General features: G+C 45.5%; 5 protein-coding genes and 1 long non-coding RNA gene across 7 annotated transcripts; 3 read left to right on the forward strand and 3 right to left on the reverse strand.

Moving 5' to 3' along the window:
- Nucleotides 1-361: 361 nt before the first annotated feature.
- On the forward strand, nucleotides 362-2,712 carry rps3a (ribosomal protein S3A). The gene is made up of 6 exons (XM_085911162.1): nucleotides 362-501; nucleotides 1,110-1,213; nucleotides 1,657-1,844; nucleotides 2,003-2,211; nucleotides 2,297-2,406; nucleotides 2,537-2,712. The coding sequence occupies exons 1-6, from the start codon at nucleotides 440-442 to the stop codon at nucleotides 2,662-2,664; spliced, it is 801 nt and encodes a 266-aa protein (XP_085767288.1). The 5' UTR covers nucleotides 362-439; the 3' UTR covers nucleotides 2,665-2,712.
- A 70-nt stretch (nucleotides 2,713-2,782) lies between these two features.
- Nucleotides 2,783-10,970, reverse strand: sh3d19 (SH3 domain containing 19). The gene is made up of 19 exons (XM_085911619.1): nucleotides 10,927-10,970; nucleotides 10,285-10,370; nucleotides 8,966-9,013; nucleotides 7,298-7,337; nucleotides 7,065-7,176; nucleotides 6,797-6,941; nucleotides 5,982-6,725; nucleotides 5,530-5,601; nucleotides 5,259-5,443; nucleotides 5,150-5,190; nucleotides 4,929-5,073; nucleotides 4,808-4,858; nucleotides 4,631-4,697; nucleotides 4,344-4,530; nucleotides 3,980-4,215; nucleotides 3,686-3,726; nucleotides 3,415-3,592; nucleotides 3,162-3,238; nucleotides 2,783-3,078 (listed from the first exon to the last, which is right to left on the reverse strand). The coding sequence occupies exons 1-19, from the start codon at nucleotides 10,968-10,970 to the stop codon at nucleotides 2,971-2,973; spliced, it is 2,607 nt and encodes an 868-aa protein (XP_085767745.1). The 3' UTR covers nucleotides 2,783-2,970.
- fhip1aa (FHF complex subunit HOOK interacting protein 1Aa) lies at nucleotides 9,748-19,172 on the forward strand. Its single transcript, XM_085911159.1, has 13 exons — nucleotides 9,748-9,918; nucleotides 12,738-12,805; nucleotides 13,144-13,347; nucleotides 14,682-15,338; nucleotides 15,684-15,842; nucleotides 15,907-15,993; nucleotides 16,075-16,242; nucleotides 16,321-16,400; nucleotides 16,472-16,641; nucleotides 16,716-17,510; nucleotides 17,575-17,753; nucleotides 17,830-17,950; nucleotides 18,442-19,172. The coding sequence occupies exons 3-13, from the start codon at nucleotides 13,237-13,239 to the stop codon at nucleotides 18,621-18,623; spliced, it is 2,709 nt and encodes a 902-aa protein (XP_085767285.1). The 5' UTR covers nucleotides 9,748-9,918; nucleotides 12,738-12,805; nucleotides 13,144-13,236; the 3' UTR covers nucleotides 18,624-19,172.
- Nucleotides 12,368-16,921, reverse strand: LOC147057310 (uncharacterized). Its single transcript, XR_015065987.1, has 3 exons — nucleotides 16,494-16,921; nucleotides 16,302-16,408; nucleotides 12,368-15,831 (listed from the first exon to the last, which is right to left on the reverse strand). It is a non-coding gene; the product is annotated as an uncharacterized LOC147057310 (long non-coding RNA).
- Nucleotides 19,173-19,212: 40 nt separating the features above from the next.
- On the reverse strand, nucleotides 19,213-22,904 carry gatb (glutamyl-tRNA(Gln) amidotransferase, subunit B). Its single transcript, XM_085911161.1, has 13 exons — nucleotides 22,726-22,904; nucleotides 22,340-22,493; nucleotides 22,151-22,264; nucleotides 21,119-21,317; nucleotides 20,915-21,037; nucleotides 20,694-20,807; nucleotides 20,523-20,607; nucleotides 20,410-20,454; nucleotides 20,149-20,341; nucleotides 19,949-20,082; nucleotides 19,811-19,889; nucleotides 19,593-19,730; nucleotides 19,213-19,449 (listed from the first exon to the last, which is right to left on the reverse strand). Exons 1-13 carry the CDS (start codon nucleotides 22,863-22,865, stop codon nucleotides 19,315-19,317), a joined length of 1,653 nt encoding a protein of 550 aa, XP_085767287.1. The 5' UTR covers nucleotides 22,866-22,904; the 3' UTR covers nucleotides 19,213-19,314.
- Nucleotides 22,905-22,947: 43 nt separating this feature from the next.
- On the forward strand, nucleotides 22,948-24,328 carry dctpp1 (dCTP pyrophosphatase 1). Of its 2 annotated transcripts, XM_085911163.1 has the most exons (2): nucleotides 22,948-23,473; nucleotides 24,042-24,328. In XM_085911163.1, exons 1-2 carry the CDS (start codon nucleotides 23,037-23,039, stop codon nucleotides 24,154-24,156), a joined length of 552 nt encoding a protein of 183 aa, XP_085767289.1. In that variant the 5' UTR covers nucleotides 22,948-23,036; the 3' UTR covers nucleotides 24,157-24,328. The 2 variants fall into 2 exon arrangements, with proteins under 2 accessions (XP_085767289.1, XP_085767290.1); XM_085911164.1 differs by lacking the exon at nucleotides 24,042-24,328 and having other exon boundaries at nucleotides 22,950-23,708.
- The last annotated feature ends 1,161 nt before the right edge of the window (nucleotides 24,329-25,489 follow it).

Here is a 25,489-nt window from a genome sequence, read left to right on the forward strand (position 1 = left end):
AGCGCATTTCCTGCGGTGTTAATTTGTATTCATTTCCTCTTTTTTAATAAATTACTTGACAAAAATTTGATGGATTAATCCATTATTAAATAAAAGGTGGTGAAAGGTGTTTTTTTAGGGGGGCGGTTCTATCAAGTTAAATTGCAGGTTGCCACTTTATTTCATGTTCTGTATTAATAGGACGTACTTTGACGTTAACCAAAAAGTAAATCTCACAAAAACTGGTTGCGAAATGAGCAAATTGTGATTTATCTTCAAACTACATACATTCATTACCTTAAAACATTGCCCCCACCAATGTGGCCGTCGTAGGCACGTCGCTGGGCCAGCACAGCGCTCTCGAGTAGGCATCGCGAGAGGACAAATAAGCCTCGATCTCGTTCTCTTGAATTCTCGCGCGATTTCTTCTTCTCCTCCTCTTTCACTCCCTGTAGCCAACATGGCAGTCGGCAAGAATAAGAGGCTGACTAAAGGCGGCAAAAAGGGTGCCAAAAAGAAGATGTAAGTACGAAATTCACCCAGCGGAGTATCAGTGAATCTGCACACTTCAGATTATTACACAAAACGTAATAAAAGAAGGGCGGATGAACGGGATATTTAACGGATAACTCAGGCTACGGTCGTCGACGTAGGCCTGCGTCGGTCGAGCGTTGGCCTAAGCCATTACAATGTCATGCTCGTTGATATATTTGATTTAATTGTAGGTTTATACCGTAAATAACTTTAATAACAACCGCCTAGTGATAACCAGAAGTCAATTCAATCGTCTTGGAGGTTTGACAAGCGTTTCCCGGAGCTAATGCATGTTAGCACGGTGTTTGTCGGCGTCACGTTTACTACCGTATTAACTCTTCGAATGCGGTGATAGTGTTATGAAGTAAAACTGCATATGCTGTTCAATTTATTTAGCGACTTGTAGTTTGAATTAGTTGTGAGCAAAGGAGTCGCAAGTTGTGTTTAGCTTGATTTTTGTTAACAAAGATGCACTCCCAACTAGTTCACACCGTGTTAGGAATTGTGAATGTGTTATATGCTTTGTTGAGCTCATGGTTTTTTTTTCCCCCCTGGCATCCTTTAAATGTTAATCCTAAATGTGTTCTTTCTTCCAGTGTGGATCCCTTCTCCAAAAAAGACTGGTATGATGTCAAGGCGCCGGCCATGTTCATCATCCGCAATCTTGGCAAGACGTTGGTCACCAGGACTCAGGGAACCAGTAAGTCAGTCTTTTCATATATTATTATTGCGCTTTTGCCACATATGACCTGTTGCTTGGATGTAAATTGTATAAACCCACCTGTCATGTCACTTGAGCTTAATCATAGTCACTTTCCCTTTTGAGTTTGGGAGATTTCCAGCGCCAATGAAGCGTTAATCTCGCAGGAGATTGTTGTCTCGTGTACTTGCTCGGAACGGCTGCATCTCCACAAACGTTGCTGTCGGCCTGTTGAGCCTCCTCGACTGGTTTCGTCCGCATAAATTTCCAATTTTGGGTGATAAGTCTTCCCAAGATAAGAAAATATAACGTCAAGCCTTCTAGAACAGCTTAACTTTATTTGGGGTTCATCCGATGCGCTGTGTAACTAAATGGCGATTTTCCCGACTGTGCTCGTCGGCACCTAAATGGCCTCAAACATTTTGTACCTCCTTTGCTCCCAGGAATCGCCTCAGACGGTCTGAAGGGTCGCGTGTTCGAAGTGAGCCTCGCTGACCTGCAGAACGACGAGGTAGCCTTCCGCAAGTTCAAGCTGATCACGGAGGATGTTCAGGGCAAGAACTGCCTCACCAACTTCCACGGCATGGACCTAACCCGTGACAAGATGTGCTCAATGGTCAAGAAGTGGCAGGTAACACCAACTGCGGACAGCATCTCTCTGCGCATTCTTTCGATGTTTTATCCGACGAGTGGATGGTAGAAAAATCGATTCGCCGATCAAAATACTGGATCGTTGCGGCCCTGTTACAGTCCCTAAACCCGTGGTGGTTCCCGATGTTTTCCCCCCAGACCATGATCGAGGCCCATGTGGACGTAAAGACCACGGACGCTTACCTGCTGCGTCTCTTCTGCGTGGGCTTCACCAAGAAGCGCACCAACCAGATCCGCAAGACCTCGTACGCCCAGCACCAGCAGGTGCGCCAGATCCGCAAGAAGATGGTCGAGATCATGACCCGCGAGGTGCAGACCAACGACCTGAAGGAGGTCGTTAACAAGCTGTGAGTGGCGCGTCGTCAAGAGGTTTCGGCCGATCGGTGTGCTTTCTGATTATATTGACGTTTTGCTATTGGGGTTTTCTTTCAGGATCCCTGACAGCATTGGCAAGGACATCGAGAAGGCCTGCCAGTCCATCTACCCTCTGCACGATGTCTACGTCCGCAAAGTCAAAATGTTGAAGAAGCCCAAGTTTGAACGTAAGCCGCAATTGATCAAACTCAGCCTTTAGTTTTAATTGTAAAAAAAAAAAAAAAAGAATAATTATATGAATTGATATTTACATCCGAGCGCCGCTAATGAGTTGTTTTGCCTATGTTCCTTCCGCAGTGGGTAAATTGATGGAGCTCCATGGCGAGGGCAGTTCAGGCGGCGCTGCCAAAGCAGCCGGCGACGAAACCGGAGCCAAGGTGGAGAGGGCAGACGGTTACGAGCCCCCCATCCAGGAGTCTGTCTAGAAATAAAAGCCCTGACAGATTTAATAATAAAAAAATGTAAATGACCAATTTTGGACTTGTCTTTTTGTCATTGCTGTTCAATTAAAAAGCACAAGCCCCTGCAATGCTTGTGAAATTGTAAATTGTCTTATTATTTTTTAAATACAATAGTTGCAATGTGGAGATAAACCTCTAGATGGTGCTAGTGCACAGCTATTTTATTTACAGAATTAGTCATCAAAGAACACAAATGTAATGCAGCAGAAAATATTCGCTAATGTCAAATACTGCATTGTACAACAATTGTCTGAGGTGTGGGTCAATATATCAGAGCACTTGAACGTAATTTTTAGGCACTAGGGCCCGTTTGCCCCTCAAGTCACCCAGGAACCATTGGTCATCCATGGACTCCAGGTCAGTGATGATGTCACCGACCTGCAAAGCAATTAAATGCAAAATGTCAGAAGGCTGCTAATGCTTTAACACATATTTGAAAAATATCCTTGAAAAATAATGACCTGCAGCGATAGCTCCTCGTCGCAGTCTGAAGTGAAGTCGTACATGGCCCTTCCCTTCATTCCGTCAGGGGGACCAGCTCATGAAATAAATTAAAAAAAGAAAAAACAACCTTAACACACTGTCAGTGAGCACGACACTGCCACCTACTGTAGTGGATGTGCAATTACACTTTATTTTAGCAGTCCAGCCTAGAGTCATTCACTAACAGGAAAAACTGGAATCTCTAACAACCGTCGTGCGTGGACGTCATACCTGTGCGACTTTCCACAAAAGCCTTGGGAAAGATTCCTTCTTTGCCGTTGAGTCTTCCGCAGCTCCACTCGTCATCGATGTGCTTGGTCACGAGAATGCAGTCGCCTCGCTTGAAGGACAGCTCGTCCTCCGCCTGGCCTTCAAAGTCGTGTCGAGCCTGCGCCCATTCCACCGACGACTGAGGGGGGGGGGGGAACACGACAAATCGTTTCACAGCTCCGATCTCGAAAAACCCAGAAATTGGGTCACGATAATTAGAAATGTGGGTTACCTGAGCCGGCTTGACACCTTCTGGCTGATGACTGACCATGCCTGTGAATAAAGAGGCGCACAATTTCATACCAGATATGCTCACAAAGGACAACGATGGATAATAATAATAATAATAATACAATATTTTAAATCAACATGAACAATAAGTTAGACTTAGGAAATTACTCAAAATGTTACTTTTTTTTTTAGTTCAGCTGAATGTTGGGGAAATGTTGAAATTAATTTTAAAAATTGAGGAAAGAAAGGTAGAAACAGTACCAGATGGTGTATTTAGTGGTGTATGTCATCTTACCTGGCAATGCGACCTTGTTGACAGTAGTCCGACTTTGCTGCCAAGCGGGCGCTGGCGGCAGATCTTCCACAACTTCTACAAAGTTGAGAGGGAAAATTCCAGAAGCGGCGCCCAATTGGCCGCGGGCCCACTCGTTGCCCTCGTAGGCCTGCAGCTGAATTACGTCGCCCTCGGCGAACGACAACTCCTCGCCGCTCTCACCGGGAAAATCAAAGCGGGCCACGCATCTTGGACCACTTCATACATCAATATCGCAGAAAAGACATGCAAGAAAAAAAAAAAGAAAAAAAATGTATTTAAAAAGAAAAAAAATGTTGAAAAAAAAAATAGGGCACAAGAATATTTTAAAGAAAAGAAAACTGACCTGACTTTAACAGAGAGTGATTTTGGTTTCTTCTGCAGAACACGTTTGGATGGTTGGATCACTTTGACAAAGTTAACTGGGAAGTAACCAGTGGATCCTTTACATGTCCCCTTGCACCATTCACCATTCACACGCTCCACCATGGTGATGATGTCACCCGCCTTCAAGCCCAGCTCTCCTGGACCCTCTAACATAAACACATTTAAAAAAAAAAAAAAAAAAAAACTCTTCCAGCAGTTGAAGCTAAATTTGCAATCCCATCCAACAAAACCCCAAAATGAGGTCACCTGGAGTGAAGTCATGTAAGGCTTGAACGATCTGTCCATTTTCTTTCTTGCCGGTGGGACCTGCGTCCTGCACAAACAAGCGTAAGGTCTCAGAGGAACTTCAGGGACACTACGAATCCCGCCTAGCAACGTGCGACTTGATCGTTTGACTCCTATTCAATAAAAAGCCCATCTGACCTGGAATGAAGGTTCTCCGGTGGAATCTGGAGCAGCGGATCCGTGTGGAAGCTTTGGGAAGGACACACAAATTCAAAATGCAGTCATGGGAACAGGGACGTGCTTTCGGGGATCTCCTCACTGTGCATTTGTCATAGAGACGATGACCCTGGACAGGTCTGGGAGGGAGAGAGAAGCCTTTGGAGGGCTTGGCGGCTTGCACGTTTGGCGGCGGCGGTCGTCCCGGACCGGGTTTTGCTGGAGGTGTTTTTTTTATGCTCTGTTGCCTGAAGAATGACAAAATGGCGTCATTTCAATTGTGAAATCGGTTTTTTTTTTTTTTTTTTTTTTACTTCTACTCACCGATTTGGCAACGACGGAGCCCGCTTGACCTTTAAAGGTCCCTGGTGAGAAACACGACAAGTATTCATTCTCTGTTTAGCTTTTGTGCTCGTAAAAAAAAAATCCATACCTGGGTTGAGATGCTTGGTAAAGACTTTTGCCTGAGCACGGCTGCCGTGTTTTGGGGGCTGACAGGTGCCCGAGCTGGAAGTGGAGGAGGATTGCCCACAGGTACTCGAGCTGGAAGAGGAGGAGGATCTCCCACAGGTGTCCGAATTGGAAGTGGAGGAGGATTGCCCTGAAGACTCTCTGTGGCTAATGGGACACAGAATCTGTTATTTTTCATAGCGCTTTGCTAGCATGCTTTGGTTTTTTTTTTTTTTTAGCTAAGCGAGGCTCACAGATTTGTCTGGGGACTCGAATAGTGGTGGGCCTTCTTGTTATAGTCGGTCTCGCTTTGACAGGAGCGGGATCTGAGGTCACAAAGAAAGAAATCCTAATTGTAAAATAGCTAATTGTCGTTAGCATCTTAATCTAGTTTTGATGGCAATGGCTATGCTGGTTGTGCTAACCTTTAGCACTTTAAGGTTTCTTTGAAATGTAAAGTGCATTATAAATAAAATGTATTATTATTATTATTATTATCATTATTATTATTATTATTATTATTATTATTATTATTATTATTATTATTATTATGCAAGAAGTGGTTTGTGGTTGGTGGTTGGTAATAGCAGCCAAATTAGCTACTGTTGGAGCCGATGGCAACGTTAGATTGAATTATTTTGTGATGAAAGTGGCCTTTCAAACTTTCACCAATTCCAAAACGATTCAAAACCATAATTTGACTTACTTGCCGGAGTGACGGTGGAGTTGTGGTTGTTGATGTTGAGGTTGGCCTTCAGCGGTTCCTTGGGCGGCTCCGCCGGCCGTCTCGGCGGCAAAGGTGGCTCCTCCTCGTGGATGCTGCAGTCCCTCGTCAATGATGGCGGGCGCGAGCCAAACCCGGGTCCGCCCTTTGTGAGCAGGGTCTCCAATTCTTCTCGCACGGGATTTCCGGCGGGTTTCTGAGCTGCCAGGGGAGGTTTAGCGGACACCGGTGGCCCCACAGCCTTTCTGGGTGGAGGCTGCGGTCTGATGGGTTCTGAGGCACTCGCATGCTCAGGGGCGAGCTGGCTCTCGAAGGCCTGGATCTTAGACTGGATGTTTCGATGACTGTTCATCTCGCCATGAACTTGTTCCTCCTGATTTGCTTGATCTCCGTTGGGACTAAAGACCTCCAGCAGCTGCTTCAGATACCTATTTGAGTCTCCGGCATCTGTCAGGAGAGCATCATCTTCAAGTTTCAACAATGTCTGAAAGTTATCTTCTGTCTGTTTTCTGGATTTGATGCGAGGAAGCGGGACAGGTCTTGGCTCTAAGCTAGGAACAGAAAAAGTCGTTGGGTCCGGTTGCACGGTGGTCTCCCAGTGGACGGTGACCGATCTGTTGCATTGATCGTTCGAGTCCCGTCTTTCTTGCGACTCGTGTGGACCACTTTCCCGAGAACTTTCAGGTCTGGGCAAGGATGGTTTTGGTGTTTTTTGCGGCTTTTTACCTGAAGAAGAATAACACTCATTGGGGAACGAACGAGATTTAAGAAAAACAAACATCATCCAATAGTTTTACCGTCTGGTTTCTCCTTGACGGGGTCAGTCTGTGTGTAGCAGGTTGTGGCGGTACTTTGAGAAACACGTCGGGGGGCCGCAGTGGGCCGAACAACGTGCTCCTCTCTGGTCTTTTCTTGAATCACCTGGTCATAGGACGGTGGGGGCTGAGTCGTGGAAAACAGAAACTTTAGCGAGATGATTTCTAAAGTGTGAATCCCAGAGAATCAACAGGTCCAAATTTTGGGCATCTTCCTCACATGAATTTGAGAAACCAAGCTCGAGCAAACCTGGATGCTTGAGGACCAGATGGATTGAGGGGGGGAAGAAAAGAAGTCCGAAAATGAGCTCGAGAACCAGTTGTCGTCATTCAGAGGTTCCGCTGAGATGATCTCTGCTCGCCTTTGAAAACGCAACACCGTTCAGAATTTCACAATCCACAAAGCGTCATTGAAATAAAAAGTAGCGACTGCTTTTGTCAAATAACTTTGAAGATAAGACTCATCACATAATTACAACTTACCTGCGTTGGAAAAGGTCTGCTTTGTTTCTGTCAAGATGATCTGTGAAAATGAACAAAGGGTTGCCATTTTAATAAATGGTGTGTTGCCGGGTAAGAATCCTGTGACTAACACCAGCAATGCAAGTGAACGTGAAAGTCTGGATCTCATGATGTGAAAAGTAGAAATTTAAAGTATTCACTTTAATGATAAGGTGCAAAGTACAAGCCTTGGATTTTGTTCAAATATCTACTTCAAACAAAATGGCTTCCTTCCTCTTTCATTTCATCTCCAAGAATGTTTCTTGATTTTGAAAACCGTTGGCATTTTTTATTTGTAAATATCTTTCTTGTGTTGTGTCTTTTGACAGATTGTTGAATAAGTATTTTGAAAAACAGACAAGTCATTGAGATTAAAAATTAACCCACCTAATTACCATCTAGAAAGATGAATGGAGAAAATACAAAGGGCAAAAATCAAAGCACTCATTTGATTTCAAGCGAATTCAACCATTTTGGTTAAAGGAATCTCCGTAAGAAGCACCTCTGTTACTTGTTTGCTATTTTAAAAAAATATATATCATTTATCGCTCACCTTCCTTAACAGTGTCCTTTTGATTTTAGCTTTCAAAAACTACCGCCACTTCCTTGTTTTAAACAAGAGAGCTCTTTTGACACGCTCCTTACCTTCTGAGGAGCTTCCTGCAGTACGTCAAGTCCACTATTAACACTTGGTTTCAATTTGAATTCTCTCCGACGGATGAACTAGTAAAACTGAATGTCTTTATACCGGTGTGTGACCCAAAAAAAAAAAAAAACATGAAAGGCACACACCCACAATCACCATGTTCAAATCAGGTGGAATGCTGTCAGTCGAGAAGTGAAGCCCGAGCCACACGACAATGCTCAGGTGGAATAACAAAAAAAAACCATCAAAAGCTGTGGAAGTACACCACAGACATCATCATAAAAAATAAAATGATCATAATCATAATCATAATCATAATCATAATAAATAAATAAATAAATAAATAAATAAAGAAAGAAAGAAAGAAAGAAAGAAAGAAAGAAAGAAAGAAAGAAAGAAAGAAAGAAAGAAAGAAATAATCACTGGTAAGTCATTCAAGTAAAAGTATACAAACGTAATTCGGGAGGGAAAAAAAACACCAGACAAAAATGAAATAACTAAATAAATAAATACATATTCAACAATTGCACAATTGGTTAAAGTGAATGACATTGTATACTGTATTGTGTGGTGATGTTTATGTGCGAGTGGACACGAGTGAAACTGCTGAGTTCAGCCAAATAGTTTTCCCCATCACAGTTGTGTCTGTGCCACTCCAACACATGCTGACAACAGCCGCACAGCACAGCAGCTGCCAAATCAGATTATTAAAGGGTACCTTGAGATGCCAAAGAATTTATTCCATGACCACCACACTCGGAACCTCAAACGCTTGTATCGCAAATCATCTTTCCTCATTGGAATGAATGGAAAAGCCATTAATCCGTACCAGAATGGTTTGATAAGGAACATAATATTTTACAGCCATCACACAACGCTTGTGTTTTAAGTTTGATCTACCCTTGCCAAGTCAAAGCATAAAAAGTTAAATCATCGGAATTCTGGTTTAACTTTCACATACCAACACAATTTGACTTTTTATTTTGCAATACAAACTAATCTACCTGTTGCATGGTGAATTTCAGTCTGGTCCTCTTCTTCCCCGCGCCTCACTTCAGCCATTATCAAAACAATAAATTGATTAATATGTGTTGTCCTGAGAATGTGTGTGCATATAATGATGTGTCCACGGCTGTCACTGGTCCTGCCAACTGCGGCGCTTTGTGTGGGTGGGACCCCTGCAACAGGGTGGACCCCACCTTCCCCACTAAAATGATGGATGACTACGGGATTAATACGGGAATAATTTTGGTTCATATCATTTCAACCCAAATATAATCAAATACCTACTGTTACTGTAATATGACACAGTACATTAAATGATAATACTTTTATCACGCCATATCACAGCATTACATAGAATTGTTTTCGAATTTTTGACACTAGAGGGAACCAGAGTACAATTAATAGTGCATGGGCATAACAATTACAGGGCTTATCGAAATTCTTTTCAAAATTGTTCACGTGAATTGAAGGCAGTTCCTTTACAGCGTTAACTAAGTAGAGAACTTGTAGTAGCCAGCGGTATTTATTACAGTATTTATTTTATCACGCAGTATTTTTTCTGTCCAGCAGAGGGAGACAAATTACAACTACTCTACTGTATTACGTTCCATCTCTTTGGCGAGCTATTCACTTTATGGTTCATAGTGATGCCATAAACGCTCTAGACAGTGACACATTTCGGAAAAACAGTATCAAAACTAAAAGAAGCGAATTTATTTAACTTTGTGTCTTTTTAAAGGCAAAGTTACGAGACGCTTTGACGCGACAGTACGTCAATCATCCGAGTGGGCGGGGCTAAACGGTTCGGCTCTTTCCTCCCTTCCTCCCTTCACCTTTGCAGTCAAATCGCCTCCTTGGCTTTCCTCCACACCTCCAGACCTCGTTAAAGCTCGGGATTTAAAGGATTTAAACTGCGTTGTGGAAGTGGCTTAGTGTCTTCGGGAAGCACACGGTAAGAAAAGTATGCCGTATGGCTTGTGGTGTTTTTTCCCCCCCCCCCTCTCTCTTTCTAAATGTTGACACTCGATGCGACTTTTCCAGTTTGGCTTCACCGTATGTGTTGCGTGTGTGAGCTTGTGCGCATGCGTGGCTCTGATTGACACACGCATGTGTGGGCGCTCGTTACCTATGTTTACCATGAACAACATCACTATCGTTACCAAAGTAACACTCGATGTTAACACACACATACACACACGCCGTTAAGACAAATTGTCGTTGTTTTAAAATATTTTGGATAGTCTTCTATGATGACAAAATTCGTGGGACACTCCCTAAAATTCTTACAATGACCCAAATAAACTTCATTTTTCCTTACCTGTTGATGTTTTACTGTTGTTTTGTGTAACGCTTTCTAAGCCACACGCCAAAAGAACATCGATCCTATGTAGAGTGATTTGAAGGCTCAAATATCAGGTGTGATCCAGGTGTTGCGTTACCTGCTGACGTCACATTGGTTGACATTCCATTACACTCGAGACTATGCTAGAAATGTGATTGGGTTTCGTATTACAACATCGATATAATGTTCTACCATGTTATTTCCTACTTGGGAATCACAAAAAGCCACATTTCTACATCCCAGTCTATGACGTCATCAGCATTTATGACTTGGTCATCGTGAATGAGTATAATGATAAATCACATGATGCATCGCATTGACTTCATTGGATGAATAGCTCAGGTCACACTAATGTGATTTACATGTCACAAGTGTTTCATAAAAACCAACAGTGAAATAAACTCGCCAGGGGGAAAAAAAAAGCTATTTACAATGATGTCTTCACATGCTAAAGTATGTTTACAAAGTGGCATCAAGCAAGTGCAAATAAGAAAAGTGCAAAAACAATGCAGATTTTGTTCAATTGTGAAAGGTTTCAAAACAAAGTGCAGATTCATAATTGGATTATGTTTGAAAATTAAAACTATCACGCAACATTGTTGAGCAGATGTCACCGACCGGCTCAGCTGTTTCCCGAGTTTGGGATTAGCCTCCAACTCCATCTCTTCTTATGACCGCCAATGCTTTTTGACGGCTTGCATAATCTTACCATTTTTTTTTTATATTTCCTATGACATGTCATTTTTAACCCTTTGAATGATCAATATTATTTTCAAAAGACATTAAAAATTACAGAAAGAAAAAAGTAGGGAAAGGTTTGCATTTATGACGATATAAACCAAAAGAGGCCATTTTACAAGCACCTTTATGTCTAAAATCAAAATCAGCTTGAACCACCAGCGATATCCCACATATATTCGATATTACACACAAAGGTTGCATAATCAATTAGCACACAAACCTCCACCAAGGCCAAACAATCAACCGGTTCTTCACAGTTTCATGAAAACAAGTTAAATACAGTAAAATTGAATCAACAGAGATATCTGGTTCTTTTTTTCAACAAAGTAAAGCAAATATTTGACACCGTTGAATCAACATTTCACTCACTTCCACCATCCCAGTTTCATGGCCATTTATTTATTTATTTTTTTAAATCTGTGAGTAAGACGTCACGCAAACAAGCCTGCAATGAGATTCCCGAGGGAGACAGAAGCCTATTGTACACCCGGCCGGCCTCATAGAAAGATAAAAGTCTGGGTGATGTCATCACATGCCCGCCCGCATTGTGCTCATACAATATGTCAATTTAGCAAGCTCACAGTTTCAATGGGCTTATCTGTTATAATCCTTGAAATAAGATCGGAATCTTCTCGACCTAGGACATGACTGTATGCCAAACAGACGCCATCTTGAAATATTATGGCCATTAATATGATAGTATATCGGATTTTCCTTCCCGCTGTGTTGCTGACTGGTTGCCCTGCCTGCAGCAACTTCACGTGTGGCTTTAAATATTTTATTAGCCGCTATTGACTAGCGTGTGTCACCATGGCAACTGCCTGGAAACTCCTTCAATGCTTCTTCTGATTAGAGATAAATGACGATAAAGTCAACAAAGATAGTTTAGCAAGAATATTCTGGGTGTGTCCTGTCCTGCCTTGCCTTGCCCTGCCCTGCCGGGAACTTTTTTGAGCACAGCACACCTGTGCAAGTGAAAGCTTGTAGAAGTGCTGACAAGGCCTTTTGTTTGTTTAGAGCTGCTCTGCATTTTTTTTTTTTTTTGGGCTTTGACTCTGCAAACAAACTTGGATACTGGGATGGTGGCAAGTGACTCAACTCACTTTTAATTGAGCCTTTTTTTAATTAAGCAAACTAGCAAAACAAATATAATTCATGCACATTCAATATAAAAATATTTGGAAAAAAAAAGACACAGCCGTCCGGTCGCCGCTGACCCAATTGTCCTCTGTATTTATTTTACAACTCATTTGACATGAAAGCGAACGACACATGACACAATTCCCACGATGACCCCCACGACCCCCCCCCCCTCCTTAGTAACAACTTAGTACGTTGGCGTCAACAGTCCAGGACAATGCTCTTATTGTCTTCCCGGCCTGGAATGTTGAGGACTTCCTTGAAGGAATGCGGTGATGAGAAAGTGCTGACGTTGCCATTTCTGTTTTTTTTTTTTTTTTCTTTTCTTCAAATTTTTACTGTCTAGACGCTCCGCCCTCTGCACATGTGGAAGTCGTCATCTTTCACTGTAGACTTTCTCTCACCCTTTTTCTGTGGAGTCTCCTCCCCATAGCGTCCACGTGCTTCTCGGAGCATCTTACTCACGTCCAGTCATTTCCCAGCACGCTTCGCCTCCCACACTCCTCACGCAAAACCATTCCCAAGCTCTCTCTCTGTTTTTGTTGAAGCCGGCGTGGCACGAGGACGTCTCGTTCGACCGAGCTCAGCGTTTCTACTCGAAGATGCTCCGACCGAGGTAAGACCACGACGACATTCCTTTGGTGGAATTCCAACCAGATGGGAAAGATTTGAACGCCCTTGGTGGGAATTCAAAACGGGACGCTGTGATTGGACAGGAGGGGCATTTAGAACTTTGGCAATGGCCATGTCAAAAAGAGGCCGGGGCTACTCCAAAAAAAAAAACAATTTTGACAGCTCGGCCACCAAACGGGCTCCTCGGCCCAGTCATGTGACTTTGCGTGTTATTGTTCCCGCATGCCTAGCATAACTTGCATAGCGGCAGCGTGGCGAGCGGGAGGACAACACATGGCGTTGTTCTTTGAGCTCCGCTGAGACTTTTTTTTGTTTTTGCAGGTCCTCAGCGGTTTGTCAGTCTCGCGTGATGACAGCATTCGGGGATGCTCTTCTATGACATGGTGAAAAAGTCATAAAAGAGCGGTCGCCGCCATGACCTCAATGGTCGCCAACGGAAACCAAGATGGGCCGTCGTCGTCGGTGGAGCTCCGAGGGGCAGATCCGGAGACGTGCATGATTGTGTTCAAGAACCACTGGGCTCAGGTAAAAGAAATGTCAGCAACATCCACTGTCAAAAAGTTCAGTTCAAGATAGTTTTGATCAACTTTTTTTCCGAATTTCATTTTCTTTCCACCAAACTTGAGTGTTTCCAATTTTAGCTCTATTTTCCTCTCTTTCTACTTCACAGCATTTGATTTTCAAAGAACCACAACAAGTCCAACAACTTGGCTTTTGACAATGAAGATAAAAAAAAAAGTATTCCGTCCTCAACTCCCACAGTCTCCAGTGTGCATTGACATCATGAGAATAATTGTTGCTTTTGAATCTTTTTTTGGGGAGGTTCAAGTCTCGCTGCCTAGTCATTAAGGCGAGGCCCGGTGAAAAGTATTTGTCGCTCCGGTGACGGCACAAAGTGCTCCGGCCGTGTCCCGGCAACACATACGTGCTGTGGGATTCTCCTGCCAGTAGAATTTTGGCAGTGCGGCCATGTTTGTCTCAGCTCGCCCTACCGCCCCTGTGGGACACGCTAACGGCGCTACGCCCACATCAACGTATTGACATGTTACTTTGAATCTAAAAAAAAAAATTCTGGTGTTCTTCCTGCATGTAACTTGTATCTTTTCCAAGGATCTTGGAAATTTACAAGGGGGAAACGCCCGCAATTTTGACTTTGAATTTTCATTCCAGATGTGGAAGTTGAACGCTGCTCAATGTTGATGCCGGGCGCTACTAAAAATATTTTTTTTTATATTTTAAAGTCAAGAAAAACACATTTCTTAGTCTCCCTACTGGATGTAAACATTTGGTAGATTCCCCAGAGCTCAGTTCCCAGCAGGCTCCCGTTTCCATCCACCCACTTGCGTTTGTTGCCACAGCAAAAGGTAGACCAGGAAGAAGGCGGAGTCTATTGTCACCGCAGTGACACGCAAGGGAAGGAAACGGTGCGGGCATTTGTTCAATTGCTAGCTTACAGTTAGCAAATCATGTTTGATTATTAACCTGTCAGCACGACAAGCGATTTACAGCTTCACCTTTGATGAAGAGATAAAAGGTCATTGTTGTTGACACAAAGCTGGTTTCTTTTTCTTTTGGAGTTACTCGACATTGGAAAACGGGACTTTTTCAAATGTGTCATTGCGACTTTAGGGAGGGTTTTAGTGGATTTGAGAGTTTATACAGTGCTTAACTTAAATATTAAAGTACATTCACAAATTGTTAGGTCATATTGTACATGAACACTTGGGCCTACTACGCAACTGTATTTGAAGCTTGGTCATTTGAATTGAAGTATTTCTTTGAGGTTTCAAAAGTACACGGTACACCAGACATAAGATTTGAAGTTTCATACCTCAACTCTGGTTTCTTCTTCTTCGCAGGTGGTGAAGATCCTGGAAAAACACGACCCGTTGCACAGCGGCGCCTCCGCGGCCTCGCTGGGCGGCGGACCGCGCTTCGGCCCCGTGCCGGTGGACGAGGCCAGCGCGGTGCAGAACTACGTGGAGCACATGCTCTTCTTGCTGATGGAGGAGGATTGCGGGAAATCGGGCGCCATGGGCCCCATCCTGGAGTTCGTGGTGATGGAGAACGTCATGGAGCGCCTGTTCGTCTGGAGCCTGCGCCGCGAGTTCACCGACACCATGAAGCTGGAGCAGCTGAAGATGTACGAAATGCTGGTGTGCCAGTCCCGCCAGCCCCTCCTTCACCACAAGCCGGTGCTGCGCCCGCTCATGATGCTCCTGTCGGCGTGCTCGGGCCCCGGGGGTACGCCCGGCGTGGAGGCCCAGCTTGTGCTCCTCCTGCACCAGCTCTGCTGCATCCTAGCCAAGGACCCGTCCGTGCTGGAGCTGTTCTTCCACACCAGCGAGGACCAGGGCGCGGCTAACTTCCTCATCTTCTCGCTGCTCATCCCCTTCATCCACCGCGAGGGGGCCGTCGGGCAGCAGGCGCGAGACGCGCTGCTGCTCGTCATGTCCTTATCGGCGGAGAACCGGCGGGTGGCCGAACACGTGGCGGAGAACACTTTCTTCTGTCCGGTCAGTGAGACGATTCATTTTACTCGTGTTTGTTTAACGATGCTAATCCCGCATCCACAATGCTAAGCCTCAGTCGTGGCTAAGCAGCTTTTAAACAATGGCTTATCGCACTGAGGATAAACTGATGGCGTTGTTTCTGTTCTCTTAATAACACTCAATTAATTCACCAGAGAGCGCAAAGAAATCCAATTCATGCCGGTCGAGGTCACGTAAACACCGCAACTGCCGACGACTCACTTTAGCATTAGCCGTTAGCGTCACTTGATCGCATTTGCTCTTTGTGTTACTATTCTAATCGCTCAAGTCATGAGAAACATGAAATCATCATCTTACCTTTGACCTCAGGTTCTTGCCACGGGCCTCAGCGGTCTGTATTCGTCTCTTCCCACCAAGCTGGAGGCCTCCGGCGACGAATGGCACTGCTTGCAAAGAGACGACTGGCTCCGCATGCCCTCGTTGGTCCAATTCCTCAACTCCCTGGAATTCTGCAATGCTGTCATCCAGGTAAAAAAAAAAAAAGTGAAACATTAAAAGATAAATATGGCTAACAGCTCTTTCAACTTTCCAGGTGGCCCACCCCGATATCAGAGACCAGTTGTTGGGCTACATCTACAACGGTTTCCTCGTGCCTGTACTTGCACCCGCTCTGCACAAGGTTCATACCAAATTGTTTTTATTGTTGCATTTTTTTTTTTTTGAGTGTTAATGTCATATTTTGGGGTGTTTGGTGGCACAGCTGACCCTGGAGGAGGTGATGACCACCACGGCGTACCTGGACCTGTTCCTGAGAAGCATCAGTGAGCCAGCCCTGCTGCAGACCTTTCTGTCCTTTATCTTGCTGCACCGCCACGAGAACGTCCACATTTTGGACACTCTGGTCAGCCGTATCAACACACCCTTCCAGGTACGCCAGCCATGCAACATTAGATCCAAAAATATTGATTTTGGACACTTACCACACACCTAAAATGTTTTCCTCCAGTTGGGCATCGTGTCACTGGCGCTTTTCCGCACACTCATCGGTTTGCACTGTGAAGATGTCATGCTGCAACTCATCCTCAGGTGAACATCTGGCTCACCAAAAAAAAAAAAGAAAAAAAAGCTCAGTGTTGTTGACATCATACCATAAACAGGTACTTGATCCCGTGCAATCACATGATGCTAAGTCAGCGGCGCGTGGTGCGGGAGCGCGACTTCTACTCGGCGTCGGCGGCCAAGATCCTGGCCTTGACGCCGTCCTGCTGCTCGCCCGAGCGCAGCCCTCCGCCACTCCGACAGTTGGAGTCCATACTCTTCTCCAAAGGTTAGTCCTTCGAGACGAATTCAAAATGTAAAAGACATTTCCCTTCAACATGTCCCCATCCGTCTTTCCCAAAGTGGAGAAAGACGGCGTCTCGGTTGAGAGCGACCCCGCCGGCAACTCCTCCTGCACAATCGGCTCCGAGATCTACTTGGACGTCAGCTACCTCCACTACCTGGACGACGCCCACGAGCGCATCGCCGCCTGCATGCGGGCGTGCCGGGTGTGGTCGGCGGCGTACGACGGCGAAGACCCTCCTCCGGAGAAATACCAGCCGGGCGTCCTGGAGGAGCCGGCGGCGTCTGGGATGAGAGTTCTACGGACGGCGCAGCAGCATCCTAGGACCGGGTTACCGACCAACCAGTTGGAGCTGGAGTGGGACGACAGTTACGATGCCTGCTCGCCAGGAACTGCCGAATCCAAAGATGCGCCTATGTCGCCGCCGCCGCCTTCCGCCGAGCACCCCAGACACATCGAGGAGATGAGAAAGTCGGCCATTTTGCTGGTGAAGGGCTCCTACATCGAGGAGAACGAGTTCCAGGATGACGTCAAGGTCTACGATCTGGTAGCCAAGAAAGACACGGCGGTCGCTGAAGACCCCGAGCCCCGGAAGAAGGGACTCACCCGGAATGGCAAAAGTCCCACCGACTCGGGCGTGGATCTCCTGGCTCAGTACGAGGAGCTCATCCGGACGTTTGATGGGGACACGGGCTCTAAAGCTGCGAAAGAGGCAAAGAGTGCCCACGTGGCAGAAGACGAGGAAATGGACTTCACTTCCTTCTCCGCAGAGACGCCGGAGCCAGAGAAGCTGCAGGCGCCGTTTGGGTCGGGGTTCCGCGGCTCCGCCAAGAGTCACTCGGCACCTTTTACAGGTTAGTTGCTTGACGGCCGATCTCCATCGTTTGCCAGTCTCGATCATTACCGTAATGTCGGCAGGTCCGTTTGTCAGCGTCCTGTTGTCACGCCTGGAGAATATGCTGTCCAACCCGGTGCACGTCAACCTGTTGCTGACGGGTATCCTGGCTCAGCTGGCAGCGTACCCTCAGCCTCTGCTCCGCTCCTTCCTCCTCAACACCAATCTGGTCTTCCAGCCCACCGTCCGCTCGCTCTACCAGGTAACGCAGATCCCAGCCACACCCGAGATTCGGTTTGATTTGGTACGCTTTAGTCCAGGATTGATTTTCCCGTCAGGTCCTGGCCACGGTGAAGAACCAGATTGAACAGCTGGCCACGAGCAGTAAGGATTTTCCCGAGATGATTGTCGCCGCCCAACATTGGCTCCTGACCAGGGACACTCTGTACGGAGAAGCAGGTGAAGGAGGTTTTTGTGTGTCACAGATAAAAAAACAAAGATGGCAGAAATGTAGAGATGTAAATATTTGGAAGATATTTCTAAATAGATGTTGTACATGTTCATCACAGGCACAGACCTATATTTATCTTCTACAAAAAGTCATATTTCAGCATCCTAGTGAGCAGCTGTACAACTAATCCTTATACAATACTGCCTCCTAGTGGTCACGGTGGGCACAGCACAAACTGTTCAATTCCATTTCAAATTTCATTGATATTTATTTCTCTAAATTGTATGTCATCTTATATTTACACTCTTTTTAAGCTACAATATTATTATATAGAAAATTCTTTATTTACTTTATTTTTAATTGCTTTCATTCACAATAGGGTTAAAAACTGAATTCATACAAGTGTAGAAAAAATATTTTACCTGTCCAAAATAAATATTTTGTTCTGTAGCGCTCGGGCGTACACGGTCCTTTAGCATACTCTTTTCGTCCCGCTCAGACAAAAACAATCGAGTGCGAAGCGGCGGGATCCTGAAGAGCTCGCCACCGCCGCAGCCCAGGAGCATCCCTGCCGAGCGGACCGACGTGTTCGCCACCGTCCTCTTCAGCGAGTTCCTGAAAGAAATGGCCGCCCTGGCCCAGGAGCACTCCATCTTGTCTTACATTCCCATGGAAGAGTAATTCAACTCCTTATGTGAAATCTTTATTTTTCTATCATCTTTTTAGGCCACCAACCAAAGATAGAAAAGATATTAATTGTCTCAGGGTGGGCGGCCATTTTGGACTCCGGCCAGACCTAGCGTTAGCGACATTAGCATCAGCAAGCACAATCCAGCTGTACTGTGGACTGTATTCTTTCGAGCAATGGCGTGGTGATTTTTAAAACCTCCTTTCTATGAATATGATTGAAGCCATGTTTCCTCCGCTTTGGGTCACTCCGGCCTATTTGATGATTTGTACATATTGTAAGGATTTCACTATGCAAAATAATACGAATGTTAAGCAATATTGTCGCGTAAGGTGGTTGGGTAATTGAAATGTTCCTGTTTTGTGGGCTGGGGGTTTATTGTCTTTTATTTATCATGACACCAGTTGGCACTGTCTGTTACAAAGCCGTCTTTTCGCCTTTTAAAAGAGACTTTCGGTATTTGTTTCCGATTTGAAAATCTTGATACCGTCTCGCAAAGATGTCTTTTTGTAGCGGCAAGCAATAAAAGATGCAACACAGTTTTCAATGTTGATTGTTTTCAATGGTCATTTTGATGCTCAGTTTTGACGATAGAATATAAATCAATACTTTATTAATGATGGACAAATAAATAATTTGTTCCTTATTTACATCAATTCAATGGATATGGATGAACCAATCCCCTCACGCCCTTTTTGAAATCTTGTCCAGCAGAATCTTACGCACCGTAATGGGGTCGGCTCGGCCTTTGGTCTCCTTCTGAACGGACCCCATCAGCTTGTTCAGAACTTTTTTGTTGCCTGCTTGGAAGGCCTGCACCTAAATGCAACAAGGAATACAAATATATTTTTTTTTAAAATACATTTTGGGTGTTGGGGAGGGGCATAAATATACCCCATAGAAAATAACAGTGATTATTTCTTGATCATTAAAATGGACAAGGTGCGTCGGCGGCTCCCGACCTCGTGCGGATGCGAGTCCACGACCTTGGCGCAGACCTCGTGCAGCTGCTCCACATCGTTAACGAGACTCAAGTCCAGCTCGCTGACGATCTCAGCCGCCGTCTTTGCACCCGAGTGCCTCCACATCTCCTGGAACACCTGACACATGCGCGCACACACTCAATGAGGAATCCGAAGCCTTGTGTGTCTATGCTGTGTCTAAGTTACTGTGTACTGACCAGCTTGGCCACTGAAGAGGAGATGTGCCTCGATTCCAGGAGTTCCAGCAACTGGGCCATGGAGGATGGAGACACGGGACTGAAATCACAACCAGGGCAATTGTCGCATCGCCACACATCTTCACTGGAAGTTGTCACCTTTGGCTGACGTTCAAGTCTCGCTGTTTGAGGAGGGCCAGCAGCTCGTTGGTCACCCAGCCAATCACGTTCCTGGGCTCCCGGCTGGTGGCCTTCAGCACGAGCTCAAAGTAGTCCACCAGGCCGTCCTCGTTCTGCGACACGAGTTTTCCGCTTCCGATAAAGCCGTTTTATGTCGACGAAGTTTGAGCGTGACTGACCAAGAGGGTGAGGCTGTGCTCGGGCAGGATGCCGTAGGTCTTCACCAGCCTCTCTCTCCTCACGGCGGGCAGCTCGGGAAGCTCGGCCCTCAGACTCTGCACCACCACCGCCTGTTGGACGTCGGCGCCCGACGGAACGGAGGCGGGGTCTTCGTACACCACCAACGGCGGAAGGTTGGGCTCGGGCATGAACCTGAGGAGGAGCGGACGCGCGTCACATGACGGAGACGACCTGACCTGATTAACTGACTAGAGTTTCACCTGTAGTCCTGGAGACCCTCTTTGTCCCTCATGGGCACGGTGGTCCTAAAAACAAACAAATACTATTATTACAAAGAATATTTATCAAAGTGTCTCATTTTCAAGAGGCGCACCCGGTTTTGGAATCGTAGGAGCGGGTCTCGTTGTGTACGCTGCCTCCTCGCCGAAGGACGTCCATTTGTCTCTGGATCTCGTAGTCTGGCCGTGACAGAAAAGAAAATGCAGGTGACATTTTGGGAATTTTTGGGAATTGGCGAGCCCGTGGCCCGATGCGACGGACCTACCGATAGCCTTGGCTAGGTAGCGGACGCTGTTGATGTTCTTCACCTCCGTCCTGACTCCGAGCGGCTCGCCGGGTCCGTGCACCGACACGTTGGCGTCCACCCTCAGCTGGCCCTCTGTGGAGATGTTTTCAAACGTAGCCCCAGTAGGGGTCAGCAAAATCCCAATTTATCCGGCATCTGTTGTGATTTCTAATAGCGAGTGACAACGAGCAGCGTCCTACCCGACATGTTTCCTTGACAGGTGCCGAGGGCCTGCAAGATGAGCTGAAGCTCCCTGACGGCCGCCGCCGCCTCCTCGCCGCACGTCATGTCGGGCTCCATCACCAGCTCCATTAGGCCCACGCCTGAACGTGACATCGCAAGGCTTCAATGTCACTTTGCTCGGGGAGGTGGCGGGGCCACCAAGGGGGCGGGGGGGCTCTCACCCGCTCGGTTGAGGTCGATGAGCGTCTGTGCGCGGGCGTCATCGTGCAAGCTCTTGCCGCTGTCTTGCTCCAGCTGGATCTGCTTAATGCGGACATTCTTCCGGACCACCTGGTTTTTTTTCTTCCCGCCCAGGAGGCTGTAGTTGAGCACGCCGTCCACCGCCACGGGACGCCGCTGCTGCGTGATCTGGTAGCCCGCCTGACGGGAAATAGATAATATATCATTAATGACCAGGTATCGGGCCGGTATCGGCCTTAATTTCAGGTATCGGGCTACTTTTCAGAAAATGCACACTTTCTGCCACTAGGGGGCATTCAAACCAAACTGGAAAGACTCGTGCTGACACGCAGCATTAGGAAGACAAGGTTGGTGAACTCAATTGAAACTGGCAGAAGTAAGTGATTCTTATTTCTCTCCTTCATGGAATAAATTGAACACCCACTCCCATTCGTGCTCTTCTACATGGGAAGTTGGAAGACGTTTGCCGCAGAATAATGAGCACCGGTTTAACGTCAGCCTTAAAACCACCCCGTTTTAATATGCGAGAAGGGCAAAAAAAAAAAAAAGTAAGATAGCAATTGTGAATTCTGAAGAAATCAACTATTATAGGCTAGCTGCACCCGTTCATTAAAATGCAGCGCCCGTCTTGTTGCTTTTTCACTCTCAAGGTTTCTTCTTTTTTTTCTTCCTGAAAAGCACGAGAATAATAAATATTTCATCCGCTTTCCGTATTTCAAGCGCTGCCCCCTCGGTGCGTACGAGCTGCCCGCGTTGCCGTGGCAACTGTATCGTATAACGTGACTCATACGTGAAGCGCAGTGGTGGGATTTCACAACCACAACGGCCTCAGCAGAAAATGAAAAAATGAAAAAGGAAATGTGAATGCGGAGACTGAAAGGGAAAAAACCAAAAAGAAAACACCGGTCAACAGGAAATTGGAATCAGAGATGGCTTCATGATGCTGACCGAAGGTTCTGAAGTGGTCTACCAAACATGAAGTAAGGAAATGACGTTTTGGACCGAAAACTTACAGGAAGATCGGCGTAGAAATAGTGCTTCCTGTCAAAAAGCGACTTCCTGTTGATGCGGCAGTTGAGAGCCAAACCCGTCATCACGGCTGCCTCCACACATCGTTTGTTCAGGACCTGGCGGGACCAAAACGCCGCTAATGATTAATGATGGACAAGAAATGAGTTTGTGATGCTTAGGACTGTTCTTACAGGTAACGTGCCAGGTAAGGAGGCGTCGAAGAAGGACACGAGAGAATTTGGAGGCGATTGGAAGTGGACTGCTGAGCCGGAGAACATTTTAGTCTTTGAATGAATCTGGGCGTGAATCTCCAAGCCGACCACGCCTTCCAGCTGCATGGGAACTCTGCAAAGTCAACACAACAATCATAATATTACTAGAAATTTCGAACTCAGCACACTTCAATCAGTGCATCATTAAAAATCTCAATTACCACGTGATTTACGCCAAAAGATTAAAACGCGAGTTGCCAATCACGGCAAACTAGTAAAAGTAAAAGTCCAGATAGCTTCTAAAGTAGTTAGCACGTTAGCCACCACTCGAGCGCAATTTACTCCATTGTATCATCTTCACAAACCTTTTAGTCCTGCTCTGCACCTGACATTCATATTGCAAAGATTCTACGTTTAATCTCCGGACTGTAAAGGACGTACTGGGACCCCAGAACAATCTTTTCAGCATTTTGTAGCGAACTCTTGACGTAGAGGAAGCTGCCATGTTGATTTGTCAAGCGCGGTGACAGATGGGAATTGTAGTTTTTTAACGCGCGTCACCCGCGTAAAAGACTACAAATTCCAGGTCTTTAAAAATGATGTATTTCCGGTTGGTCGTTTGGCGGGAGTCGGACGAAGAAGACGAGTTCATACCGTTGAACCACGTTGCTTCAACATGATGGCCACAAACGGAAAGACATTTGACAATGGTCCAGTGAATGGAACCGCGCCGCACGCCAGTACCTTGGCGGCGGACCACTTCACTTTCAGCCCGGGACCGAGCGTGGAGGACATCCGTCGCATGCAAGCAGAGTTCACCGACGAGCGCGACTGGAACAAGTTCCATCAGCCTCGCAATCTCCTCCTGGCCATGGTGGGCGAGGTCGGGGAGGTCTCGGAGCTCTTCCAGTGGAAAGGCGAGGTGGCAGAAGGCCTGCCCGACTGGAGCGACTCGGAAAGGGAGCAGCTCGCCCATGAGCTCAGCGACGTATTCATCTATCTGGTGGAGCTGGCCGAGAAGTGCCGCGTGGACCTGCCTCAAGCCGTCCTCCGCAAAATGGCCTTGAACAGACTGAAGTATCCCGCAAGCAAAGTGCACGGCTCGGCGAAAAAGTACACGGAATACAAGGACTGACTTTTTTTTATTTATTATTATTTTATTAATATTATGTGGGACTTTGGTAGCGTCTTGTTTAGTTACTTTCAGCCAGTTGTCTTCAATCATCTTTTGAAAATAGTACACATTATGTAATATATAAGATCAGATTGGGAGACGCTCATTTTGATTTGACGTGTGCCTCAGCCAAAGCAAAGTGTTCTTTAACTTTGAATTAAAGAATTCACTTTTCATTTTTGCAAGAGTCATTCATCCATCCATCCCATTTCTAGCAACCCTGAGCTACCAGACAGTGAACCCATTTCCAATTCATAAGTCATTATGTATATAAAATGGATAATACAGTAAAATATAAATATTCAGATAAAAAATGCCATTCTGTAGCTGTCTGTATGAAAATATTAAGACACCACATTCCATTCTAAAATTTACTTTTGATTGACAGTGAGGTTGCCTCAACACTGATCAGTGTCTAATACGTGAACTTGGCATGGCTCAGCTCCAAATGAGAAAAGAAAAAAAAATGGGAATAATGAAAAGCTTTTTCCTCCCCTCCACCACCAGGACGGCGGAAAACAACGGACAGCCGGCGGTGACGTCCCGACGCAGCTCGCTATTGACTGATCAAAGCGGCGTAGCTCAAGAAAAGAAGCTGCTCACATTTTGCACGCACAACTGATGAGGGGAAAAGTTCAAATAAGGAGTGTCAAATTCTTTCTCTTCATTAAAAAGAAAAATCTAGTTGGACACGTTTTGCTCTCAGACACCTTATTAGGGACACCTGGACTTACCTAATGCTTATATTATATTTGGAGAAACAAACACATTTTCTAATTGCAATATTTTTTCATTGCATACTTTTTACTGGATATGAAAACAATATGAATGACAAAAAAAAGTCCTAGCAAATTAACTGGGAGATAAATTGTGAGCGTTTTGGTCCTTGAGATGGTGAATGGTGATAGTGGCGCGCATTGTACTTCAAATCTACTCTGTGAATGGCATCCAAGGCTGTCCTCCATCAAAGAGACTGTTGCTATGAAGCACTGTTGCTATGGAGGAGGCGGCGACGGATGCCCGGACGCACAAACACCAACAAACCAAAGGGGGGAGCCCTTCACTGCCAACCCCCAAAAGTCTTCACCCCCCCTCCTGTGTTTCATTCCAGTACGCTGATGGGCACTGCCAGAAAGTCTAACCTTGCCTGAGTGATCAAGTGTGCAGCAGAAGCCAACCTGCCCTGGGCGCCTTTGTCCACGAGGCCGTTTGTCTCGCAGCAGTTCTGCTCCTTTTTTTTTTTTTTTTTAACTTCCCGGGTCATCACACGGTCGCCACTTCCCACTTCTTTCTTCTTCTCCATTTCTTCCCAGCCAAGGAATAGTGGCGCCTCGCTTTGCATCGCAACACTGTTGAGAGAAAAAGAGAAAATGTCACAAATAAAAATGGATAAATCAATAACAACTATGATAACTTTAATTGTAAAATGCTCCCTATTATAAGTCAACAAAAGGTATTTACATTTATGTGCCATAGGATCAAACTGGGAATCATTTGTTTAAAAAAATATGAAAAAATGACATACAAGTCTTACATTTTGTGCTTTGAATATTGCTGATATATAGATTATATCAATAGATAATATGAATGTAATAAGTTTCCTTGTACAGAAAATTGGAGATAAATTAGAAAAAAAATACAATTTATTTGTATAAATTTATAAAAAATACCGACATGAATTTTTTCACATAAATGTACAATCTACTGTAACTTGCATCAAAACAATATGGAAATAAAGTGGTTCCTAATTAAAATGAATTCAACAATATTTTTTTTCAATCAATGTGTGTGTCAGGTTACATTGTCCATTAACGGGTTCCGCCTCTCATCCACTTGAGAGCCCCCCCCCCCCTTCCACACACAATAACACCAAGGGGAGGTTTGTATGGCGGCGTGACAAAGGGGGGCCCCCACACGACTATTGGTGGAGATAAATCAGCCCCTCATCAGGGACG

The sequence above is a fragment of the Syngnathus leptorhynchus genome, chromosome 5 (assembly GCF_054491065.1).
Source record: "Syngnathus leptorhynchus isolate UIUO chromosome 5, UIUO_Slep, whole genome shotgun sequence".
Classification (NCBI taxonomy): Eukaryota; Metazoa; Chordata; class Actinopteri; order Syngnathiformes; family Syngnathidae; genus Syngnathus; species Syngnathus leptorhynchus.